Source organism: Nestor notabilis, unplaced genomic scaffold (genome assembly GCF_000696875.1).
Source record: "Nestor notabilis isolate BGI_N333 unplaced genomic scaffold, ASM69687v1 scaffold1087, whole genome shotgun sequence".
Taxonomy (NCBI): domain Eukaryota; kingdom Metazoa; phylum Chordata; class Aves; order Psittaciformes; family Psittacidae; genus Nestor; species Nestor notabilis.
The window spans coordinates 530-11027 of record NW_009935876.1 but is presented as its reverse complement, the minus strand read 5'-3'; the positions used below and the strand labels follow the sequence as shown (position 1 = coordinate 11027).

At 51.1% G+C, this 10498-nt stretch overlaps 1 protein-coding gene across 1 annotated transcript in view; it reads left to right on the top strand.

The window, feature by feature from the left end:
* The window catches only part of ITGB4 (integrin, beta 4), a gene marked incomplete at its 5' end in the record, with an annotated part of 23107 nt that extends 12853 nt beyond the window's left edge, over positions 1-10254 (top strand). Inside the window, 13 exons of the mRNA XM_010018023.1 lie at positions 619-836; positions 1177-1357; positions 1578-1715; positions 2256-2438; positions 2645-2776; positions 3772-3972; positions 4903-5076; positions 6620-6769; positions 7431-7619; positions 8290-8445; positions 8851-9015; positions 9453-9569; positions 10112-10254. Of these exons, the coding sequence (XP_010016325.1) occupies positions 619-836; positions 1177-1357; positions 1578-1715; positions 2256-2438; positions 2645-2776; positions 3772-3972; positions 4903-5076; positions 6620-6769; positions 7431-7619; positions 8290-8445; positions 8851-9015; positions 9453-9569; positions 10112-10254 (2147 nt within the window). The remainder of the gene's footprint in view (positions 1-618; positions 837-1176; positions 1358-1577; positions 1716-2255; positions 2439-2644; positions 2777-3771; positions 3973-4902; positions 5077-6619; positions 6770-7430; positions 7620-8289; positions 8446-8850; positions 9016-9452; positions 9570-10111) is intronic.
* Between the last annotated feature and the right edge of the window lie 244 nt (positions 10255-10498).

Genomic DNA, 10498 nt, shown 5'->3' with positions numbered 1-10498 from the left:
AATAAAAAGCTATTAAAATAGGACAGAGGTGGGAATTGCCATGAGCTGTGTTTGTGTTTCCTGGGGCTGGACAAGCAAAACTGTAAGTATTGTCATCAAGTGGGTTGGCAACATAAAGGTATTTGTCACAGTACTGGTCATGAATACTGGGGGTACAAGAAAGTCTTTTGTCATTGGACCAACGAGAACCACTTCAGGGGCAGGTGCCAAGGGCTGGAGAGGTGGCTCCAGGGAGCTCTCATCTTGACTTGGTGGGTTTCCAGAAGCAACTGGGTGACTTGAGAAGGCTCTGCCCATCGCTGTGTTCTCTCATGGCTGCACTGATCAACATGTTGAAGCATTACCAAATACATTCGGACAGAGCTAAAGATTTTCAGAAGAAAGAAGGTGGTCTCTTAATTTCTTCCTATCTAGGCAGTCTGTAAGGAGCAGCAGGAGGGTGCAGGACCTGGGGCGTCTGAGCCCAACCCTCATGCCAGCTTGCTGTGTGGCTTTGTGGGATGTTAACAGGAAGTACCTCAGTTTCCCTTCCCTATAATGGAAATCTACCCCTCAGAAATGCTTTGAGAATTGCTGCTTGGGGTGGCAGGACAAGTGCTGAAGAGAGGCACGCTTCCTTCTTTTTGTCCCGTGTGGGGACTAGACTGATGTGTCCTTTCTTCCTTATGCCTGCAGAGGTGGTGGATGGTGTCCCGTTGATGACTGGCCTGGGCCAGGTCTCCCAGTCCCCGAAAGGTCGTCTGAGTGCACCACTTAATCCCAATGCCAATGCTCTCAGCTCCAGGGAAATCAGCTTCAGCTGGTTTCCTCCACCAGGAAAACCTCTGGGGTATAAGGTAAGGAGTAATTGGATCCCTGGGGAGGGTGTGAGTCCTATCCTGCAGGTGTTTCACACACAGTCATTTGTACTGAAAACATGGGGAGAAGATGCCCAAAGGAGGAAACAAGCTCGTCCCTTCTGGGCCCCTCCATCCCTGAGGGACCATTGTTGAGCGGATGTGGGATTATTGCAGGAAAGATTCCTGGGGGGGTTCATCTCCCTTTCCATTACTTACTATGAAATGCCCACACCATTCTGGCCTCTCACTTCAGAGCAGATCTGATAAGAGAAGGGGAATTTATCACCCATTAAGGGGGGTGATCTGAAGGCATCATGGCTTGCTCTTGCTTTGTCAGGTGAAATACTGGATCCAAGGGGACCCTGAGTCAGAAGCCCATCTTATCGATGTCAAAGTACCATCAGTAGAGCTGAGTAACCTCTATCCCTTCTGTGACTATGAGATGCAAGTCTGCGCCTACAACACCATGGGTGAAGGTGCTTACTCTGACATCATCCACTGCCACACGCTTGAGGACGGTGAGCCAATCTACACTTTGTTTCCCACCATGTGGGAGCAAGTTGGTGCCTATGCACCCAGGATGGGGTCAGGGCTCCAGCCCTGAGCTTCTCATGGTCTTGAGGACAAGAACTGAGTCCCTCCTGCTGCAAACCAGCTATGATATGGGGAGCTCTGGGCATTTGTGTGCACTGGCTTCTGACTCACAGTAACCTGGACCCTTTGCTCTTGCCTTTCCAGTCCCCAGTGAGCCCGGCCGTTTGGCTTTCAACGTTGTGTCTTCCACTGTGACACAGCTGAGCTGGGCTGAGCCTGCAGAAACCAATGGGGAGATCACAGCTTATGAAGTCAGTTATGGACTTGTCAACGAGGACAACAGTAAGAGCTCATTTTCTGACCAGGGCAGTCCAGCCAGGTTGAGGAGCTGGAGTACACTTTCCACAGGCTGGGCCAGTCCCAAGCAGCAAGCAGAATCAGAATGGCTCCAAGCATGTTTCTTGAGGGGATCACTTCTTGATGGCAGGAGCACAGGAAAATCACCATTCAGGATTTAATGCTGCAAAGCCAGGAGCACTCTCAGTCGCCATTCACTTCCATAGTGTTTTGGTGTTGCTTTCCATCTTAAAAACTTACTTCATAGGTCCAGACTTTAGGGCTAGGGTATCAGGAAGATGCTATTTGGTGACACAGCAGCAAAAGGATACCTGTGCTCTAGGCTGACTCCAGCATTCAGTTCGGGAAGTTCCCCGAAATGATGTCATGCCAGCTGTGAGCAGCCCATGCAGCTTCTGCACCTTGTTCCAAAGTCAGGCTGTGTCCTGGCACCAAACCTCAGTGAGCCTGTTGGCCAAGGATGGGGTGCTGTGGGATCCTCTGTGTCTCATGGCCTCATGGGTGATAGGCATACTGTATTTACAGTACCCATTGGCCCAGTGAAGAAGGTGCTGGTTGAAGACCCAAAGAAGCGCATGGTGCTGATAGAAAACCTGAGGGAGTCCCAGCCCTATCGCTACATGGTGAAGGCCAGAAATGGTGCTGGCTGGGGACCTGAGAGAGAAGCCACCATCAACCTTGCTACGCAGCCCAAGCGCCCAATGTCCAGTGAGTTACTGCCCTGCCTGGGGGGGGTGAGGGTGTGGCAGGAGCAGTGCTGGGCAGTGCTCCCCATTGCCCCAGCTGCTTCTCCATGTCCTGCTTGCTCTGCTCCACCACCCACCCTGGTGAATGGTGAAGGCCAGCCTAAGTATGGGAAGCATGTGTGGTTTTGAGCTGCTTGTCTAATGGCATTCTTCTCACCTCTCCTCCAGTCCCCATCATCCCTGATGTCCCCATCATCGATGCAGAGGGAGGTGAGGACTATGACAGCTACCTGATGTACAGTGCAGATGTGCTTCGCTCTGCAGCTGGCAGCAAGCATCCCAGTGTCTCTGATGATTCAGGTACGCTGCTCTGAGTTTTGCAAGGTCATTTTTAACATTTGTTTTCATTAACAGCAGCTTGCAGCAATGAGTTTCACTGCTCCTTTCCTCCTCATGGAGATGGAGAGATCCAAGTTACAGAGATGGTGGAGATCAACCTTTCCAAAGCACAGTAGCTGCATCCGTGGGAATGCTCGACTAGTCACAGTGTAAATAAGACCAGTGCCTCCCTTCTTAGCCATGAGGCAAAGAGAAATCTCAGTGTGGGGTGGGAGAGCTTTTCATGGCCCTCCCTGTTCATCTTCCCTTCCTGTTGCCATCTGGCTGGACCACAAGAGCTACTGTCAGCAAGCAAGTACTGGCAAGTCAGACCTCTGACCGTGTCAGATGCTCAGGGTCTTGGCCAAGCCAACAGAAGTGAATTCACAAAGTGCTGGGAAGGCACTGGCCTCTCTTCCTCCATCAATTCACTCTCTGAATAAGGCTGGCTTCCTTGTCTTGTACCGGGACAACAATGGGAAGATGGGCCACAAGTGAAATGATGAGGCTTGTCAGTAGGAACTGGAGAGTCTTCCCTGGGGAGGTTCTCCAGCTTGGGATCAAGTGGCAAGTCCCTGGTCTTGTCAGAGAGCAAGGTAATGGGAACACTAAGCACACATCAAGGAAACCTGAGGAAACCTCTCCCGAGCAGAGGACGATTGTTGCAGACTCCTCATAACAGGGACAGGTGTGTGGTGGGACTCTTGCCTTTTGTCATGATGGACACAGGGCTGGAAAAGAGCCCTGGGGCTGAGAAACACCATGCATGTTGCATTCCCACCATCCTCCTCCTACCAGTCACACAATGGTTGCACTGCCTGAACTCATCAGCTCACTTGGCGAGACAGGCTGTGAAGGGTGGTTGTTCCCACTGGTGCCTGTCCCTTCCCTCCCCAGCAAGCACCACAAAGGTGATGGGCAGCCCACTCTGTACCCTGCAGATCATGTCAACACCAGTGCTTGCGTTGTCCCAAAAGGCTCCAGGTGGAAATATGTGCCGTTGCTGGGAGAAGACTTGGATCTTCGACGCATCACCTGGAGGCTCCCAGCTGAAACCATTCCCCGCCTCTCTGGCAGCAGCCGCTTCTCCTCAGACACCGAGGGTCTCCTCCATGAGGAGGACAGCGACGTGGCTACTGGCAGCCTGAGGAGGAGCGGGACACCCCGGCCCCAAGCAGGTGAAGGACAGCTTCATTTCGGCACTGAGTGTCCTGTCTCGACCTGCTCTGAGACAAGGGGCTGGCAGCTGGGGCCTGCCCCAATATGTGTCCCCTCCCTCTCCTTGTGTGCCCGTCCTTATGTTGGCATGATGCACTGTTGACATACTGTAGTCTGCTTCAAAAACCTTGTCCTGGTGTGTCTGCTCACAAGAGTGTCAAGGTAACCCCCACCTCGGCATGGACTTGGGAGCCTAACAAGTTGCTTCTACAAAAGTCTGGACCTTCAAGGCAGGAGAAAACTCAGATGATACCTGCTAAGTGGCATCTCCAAAGGCAGCTCCTCACCCTAATTAAGTGCCCTGAGCTTCTGGGGCAGATCTACTGGACTGTTAAACAGAAATCACTTTCATGGGTAGCAGATCTCTCCTGGCCTGCTAGGAAGGGATGGGGGTTCATCAAAGACCAGAACAATGGAGCAGAGTTTGCTTTTCAGATCCAGCTGAGATGGGATCAAAAGTGAGATTTGGAGAAACTGCCTCCGTAAAGGGCTGTTTTCCCTTTTCTACCTTCTTTTCTTTTTTGTTTTTTTTCTTTCTTATTAATCTAAAATTATATACCTGTGCTTGCTTCTAAGAAAGATGTGAGAGAACATGGCAAGAACCACAAAACAGTGCCCCAGCGAGGCCAAGGTCTGGAGTTACCTTGGGCACCATGGGGTTGTCTGGTGCTGGGTGTAGGGCAAAGTGTCCATTTACCCATTTGCTTCCACATCATCATCTTAGGTGGCTTTTTCTAGATGTAGCGCTCCAGAACAACCTTCCAGAGTGGCTGAAGCTGGGATGCAGCCAAGGCAGGGTGCACCGTGATGCCTCCTGCTTCTTCCCCTTGGAAACTGGAGCAGCAGCCCTGCCCACAGCCGTGTTCCTCACGGTGTGCCTTCTTTCACAGAACACTTGCTGAACAGCCGGGTAGACTTCTCCTTCCCTGGCAGTGGCAGTGGCACGCTGACCAGGACAATGAACACCAACTACCATCAGCTGAGCTCACACATGCAACAGGACCACAGAGTGATGGGGAGCTCCTCACTGACAAGAGACTACTCCACGATGCTGATGGGGCATGGTGAGTACTGTGGTGATGGACCTGTCCTTCCCTTCCACCCCTATTACTGTCTTCGGACCCATGCCCTACAATCTTTTTGGTGTGACATCTGTGTTCACTGCTAAGGGGGCCTATGAACCAGACATCTGTAAGGTTGTGTTCTCGTCACTGTAGTGCTTTGCTAAGTGCACATGTAGGTGCTTTGCTAAGGCCAGCCTGCTACCAGACTAGTCTGGAAAGGGTTCCCATCCCTCACGTGCAGAGTGCTCACGAAAGGGATCTACGTCCTTATCCTCACACCACAAAGCACTGTGTGTCTTCTTACTTTGTCTAGCAGTGCAGTTGCCTTTTGGCTCCACAGGTGTACATCAGCTGGTGCTAACAGAAGGTTGTTATAAGACTCTTCAAATCTGAGCCTTAAAAAAAATATCAATTCTGCAGGAGCCAGCACCTGGGCTGAACCTGAAGTCTCCAATGGTGTTTTTCTCTCTTTCTCTTGCACTGCTTCTGTAGATTGCCCAGGGACACTCCTCCCTCCCATCTGTGAAGATGCTGGGAGGACAATCCTGCAGCCCCAGGATGTGGGTTTCAGGAGCAGGGCAAAGGTGAAGGGTTACTACCCCAGCACTGGCTGTCGGGACTCTATAATCATGACTGATGGGTCTGCAGGGATTTGCAAATACATAGGTACAGCTTTGTCCAGTGTCTCTTCCCAGCCATGCATCCCATAACAGCCAAGCCACCGACCATCCATGAGCTGTTGCCATCCATTGCTCGCCCCAAACCCTCTCTCCATGGCTTTCTGTGTGCCACACTGATCATCTTCCTGACCCAACCTGAGCCTCCATCACACCACCTTACCCTTTGCAGGTGACTTCAGCTATATTTCAACCCACCTGGGCTGCTTAATACTCACCACCACCATGCTCTAATGAGCTCAGCAGCTCATTGTCCCCATTCTCTTCATTCCTAACAAGCTTGGTGTTCTCAGTCTTTTACCCCACAGGTCTTTGAAGGACTCTTGGGGAGAACATGTGCTCCACATGAGATGTCCCTCTGCAAGCTCCTTGGGAAAGTCCATATCAATGAGGGGTTTCAGTTCCTGAGTGTCATCTGGGAGGCTGCTGTGCTAAACATGAGCCCTGGTCCCAGCTGCCCCATACCCTTGCACAGTCCCTGGAGGTGTTGGACTGCTTCAGCTGTAGACTAGGGCTAGTGCTAACTGAGCTACATGTGAAGATATCTGTGAAGCTTCTGGCAGAGTGGACAGGGTGCTTCAGGGTGAGTGAAGAGGGCCACACACAGCACCTGGGCCCCTGCTCTGGTTTCTCTACCACAGGGGCATGAACCTTACCTTGACTTGTCCCACTCAAGGTTGGCACCCCAAGGCCAGGGATGTCACTGTAGGTGTGCAGAGCCAGCCAGTCCCCCGTCATGGTGGGCCAGCTTGCAGAGATAACATCTCACCACGTTCTCCCTGGACCATTAGGACCATCCCATGCTTGCATGTGCCACTCCCTCCTCTCCCCCAGATCTCCACCCTGATGTTCCCTTTTTGCCTCAGACTCCAGGCTGCCACTGGGTGTTCCCGACACCCCCACACGCCTGGTGTTCTCCGCCCTGGGACCTACCTCCCTGAAGGTGAGCTGGCAGGAGCCACACTGCGAGAAGGAGGTGCAGGGCTACAGCGTGCACTACCAGCTTCTCAATGGAGGTCAGTGAACAGGTGCCTGCTGTCCACCAGGCAGTTGGTGGTGGGAGTTTCTGGAGAATCTGGTCTAGGTCTTCTCCTGGGCAATGTGCTCTGGGTGATCCTGCTTGTGCAGGGGGGGTTGAACCAGATGACCTCCAGGGGTCCTTTCCAGCCCCAACCATTCTGGGATTCAGGGACTGGTTCCCAACTTTGCTTTTTCTGCAGCCTTAAGGAAGTATCTCAGCTACCTCTCATTCCCTGTTTCTGCTGGGAGGACAATTCCTGGTATTGCCTGTGTTGTCATCCCTCCTCCAAAACCACTTGGAATCATTCTCCACCAGCCCAAACATTTTAGTTGAAGGTTTTTTCAGCACACTGGACTTGGAGGAAGAATTTGAAGAAAAATGTCTTATTTTTACATGAGATTTGGGGCAGTGTTAGTGAAAATGTAATTCTCTTTGGCTGAAAATCATTTAGTTTTCAAGAAGCTGCTGTTTGTCCCAAGCCTTTTTTGAAACAGCATCTTGTCCTGTTCTACAGGCTGTGGTGGTGAGGTGTGATGGAGGTGGCCAGGGATGACTTTTCCAGGTGGTTCATTTGAGATAGAGTTTAAGCAAAAGCCATGGCTCTGCCTTTGTATCTGCAACATGGTGCTGACATCCCACTTCTCTGTGTGTCCCAGGAGAGGTTCACCGACTCACCATCCCCAACCCCAGCCAGAACTCCGTGGTGGTAGAGGAGCTGCTGCCCAACCACTCCTACATCTTCAAGGTGAAGGCACAGAGTGAGGAAGGCTGGGGCCCTGAGAGGGAAGGAGTCATCACCATAGAGTCCCAGGTGGACCCACAGAGCCCGCTCAGCCCTGTACCAGGTGAGGTGGGTGGAGGGCAGGAGAAGGGTGACACCGATATCTCTGCTACTGTCTACAGTGCTGGCTTTGTTATTTTCTCTCCCCTTACCACATTCTCAACTCTCCTTCCTTTCATTTAGGAATAGGACCTTCTTCCCCCCCTGCACCCACCTTCCACTAGCTGTCTAGGTAGCTGTCGTAGTTTGAATCCAGCCAGTAACTCAGCACCAGGCAGCCACTCACTCACCCCCCGGGCAGGATGGGGAGGGGAATCGGAAAAATGTAAAACCTGTGGGTGGAGATTAGAACAGTCCAATAACTAAAGCATAATATAAAACTGCCACTGATAGTAATGATAAGGGAAATAGCAAGGGGAGAGAATATAAAACAAAAAGGGGAAAGGAAAAAACCACTAACCAGCAGTGATGCACAATACAATTGCTCAGCACCCACCAACCGATACCCAACCCAACTCAAGCAGCAATCAGTCCCTTCTGGGTAGCTCGCACCAGTTTATATAGTGGACATGCAGCACTGCACCAGCTACTAGGAAGAAAAAAAACTGTTACAGCTGAAACCAAGACAGTTGCTGAGACCTTCCAGCTTGTTTCATAAATGCTGTGTGCAAATCCCTCCCCAGCTCCTCCTCACCACCTTCTGAGATACTGACCTCTCACTCATGCTCCTGCAGGTTCACCCTTCACGCTAAGCACACCCAGTGCTCCTGGGCCACTTGTGTTCACTGCCCTCAGCCCTGACTCCCTGCAGCTCAGCTGGGAGAGACCCCGCAAGCCCAATGGGTCCATCTTGGGATACATGGTCACCTGTGAGATGCTGCATGGAGGAGGTATGTTACCAGGCTGTGGAAGCCCAGTTCCCTGTGTAGACCACAAGATACCTCCAGCAACAAAGTTGTCTGCTTGCAGACAAAATGGGGGCATGAGCCTGATTCCAAGCCTGGGAGCTGCTGGACCATGACACTTTGTGTCACGGCATAGTCTGGTGTAAGAAAATGTGGTGGGAAGAGGAAGGACCTGTAGCTTGTTACAGTCCAAACCCAGTGGAGGTTTTTTGTTGTGGATCACCACTGTACTTAAAATAGGGTTGCCTTAACCCTTAGTAGAACTGGATGCAATCATACAGTCTGAGAGTGGCATAAAGCTTAGGGAAAGCCAAGACAGCAGCCAGAGTCAAGGGGATTGTGTTTGGAGTGACTGTTTGTCTTCACCGCTGGTATATCTGTGTTGATTAGGGGAGCCCAGGAATATCTATGTTGAAGGAGACAATCCTGAAACTACCCTGACTGTGCCCCACCTGAATGAGAACATCCCATACAAGTTCAAAGTTCAAGCCAAGACCACTCAAGGCTTTGGGCCAGAGAGAGAAGGCATCATCACCATTGAGTCTCAGGATGGAGGTATTGGTAGTACCATATCTTTGTGGAGGTGCAAAGTTAACCTCTCGGAGCAGGAAACACAATTGCCTTTCCAGCTATGGTGATGACTCCATCTTCCATGAAAGACACGAAGACATTGTCTTCCATGAAGACAATGCTGTGCCTTCTGAGCACTGTCCCAGTCCTGATGCATTTAATGTGGAAGGATCATGAGAACCTGAAAATGTTTAATTTATTATGAAACTTCTCTTATGTCTGGTTGTACACATACCTGGAGGCAGCTTCTTGCACTGAGCTAGTGTAAGATCTTCCCAGTCCTTCCAATTCCTCCTAAACCTGGCTCTGATGTCAGCAAGAGAAACTTCCTGAGCTGACTGTTGGTGCTCACTGTGTGGGTTTGAGGGGTTGGATGCTTCTTGTCATTTCCTGACTGACTCGTCCCTTTTTCTTCTCCCAAGGCACTTTCTCCCAGTTTGGAGGACAGCAGTACATGAGAGAGGAAGTGTACAACTTCCCAACAGAATATACCACCAAAACCAGCATCAGCCATTCCTCTCTGGATCCGCACTTCACAGGTAGGGCCTCACCATCATCTTTGAAACCCTCAGAAAGCAAAGGATAACTCTGCTGGTCCAAAGGCCTAAGGATGCTTTTACCTCAAGTGTCAAAGGCAGGGAGTGGTCCCTGCTCTGCCCCAGAGGCAGTTGCAGTCATTTCCCCATGTGCTGCCCAGTCACAGAAGGAATGCTGAGTTTTCAGAGTCCGCCAGGTCTATCACTAGAGATCAAATCTTAGCTCTTCCTGCAAGATCAGATCTCTTCAGAGCAGAAAAAAAGAAGTGTGATGACCATCTTTAATTACATCAATGTAATAGTCCCATTTGAGTTCATGGACTCCCGGGTTCACCTGCAAGATGGAGAGTTTAGGAGCTATTAGGAGATCCATCTTATTGACTGACATAGCAAAGTACTGAGTCACTTGATTTGGAGAGGTTTTCCATCGATTAAAGTGATATTTAAGGAGAAATCTCTGCCAGAAATCATCAGGTAGAGCAGATCCTATTCCCTGTGACATCATACTTAGCACGGTGTCCTGACCACCAAGCTTCTCATTGCAGACGGCACATTCCTGATGACCCAGCGAGTGGAGAGCGCCAGCAGCACCCTCACCAAACAGGTCACCAAAGAGTTTGTGAGCCGGACTGTGATGTCCAGTGGGACCCTCAACAAACAGGTGGAAAGGCAATTTTACGAGGCCTGAGCAAGGGCAGGCTGTGTGCCAGCAGGACATTCATGTTCAGATGGCAGGACTTTGTGGAATAGTCCAAGAGTGCTTCATCCAGATGCTGCTGTGGTGCCTGGGAAACTCCTCCGGTGGGCAGAGGCCCTCCATGGCACTTCAAGCTCTGGACCTCCACTTTGGAGCCCAGCGCACTCAAAGCTCTTGGCACAGTTGGGTCATCAGGTGTGCGCTCATCCTTCAGGGGTTGTTCACCCTGACCTAC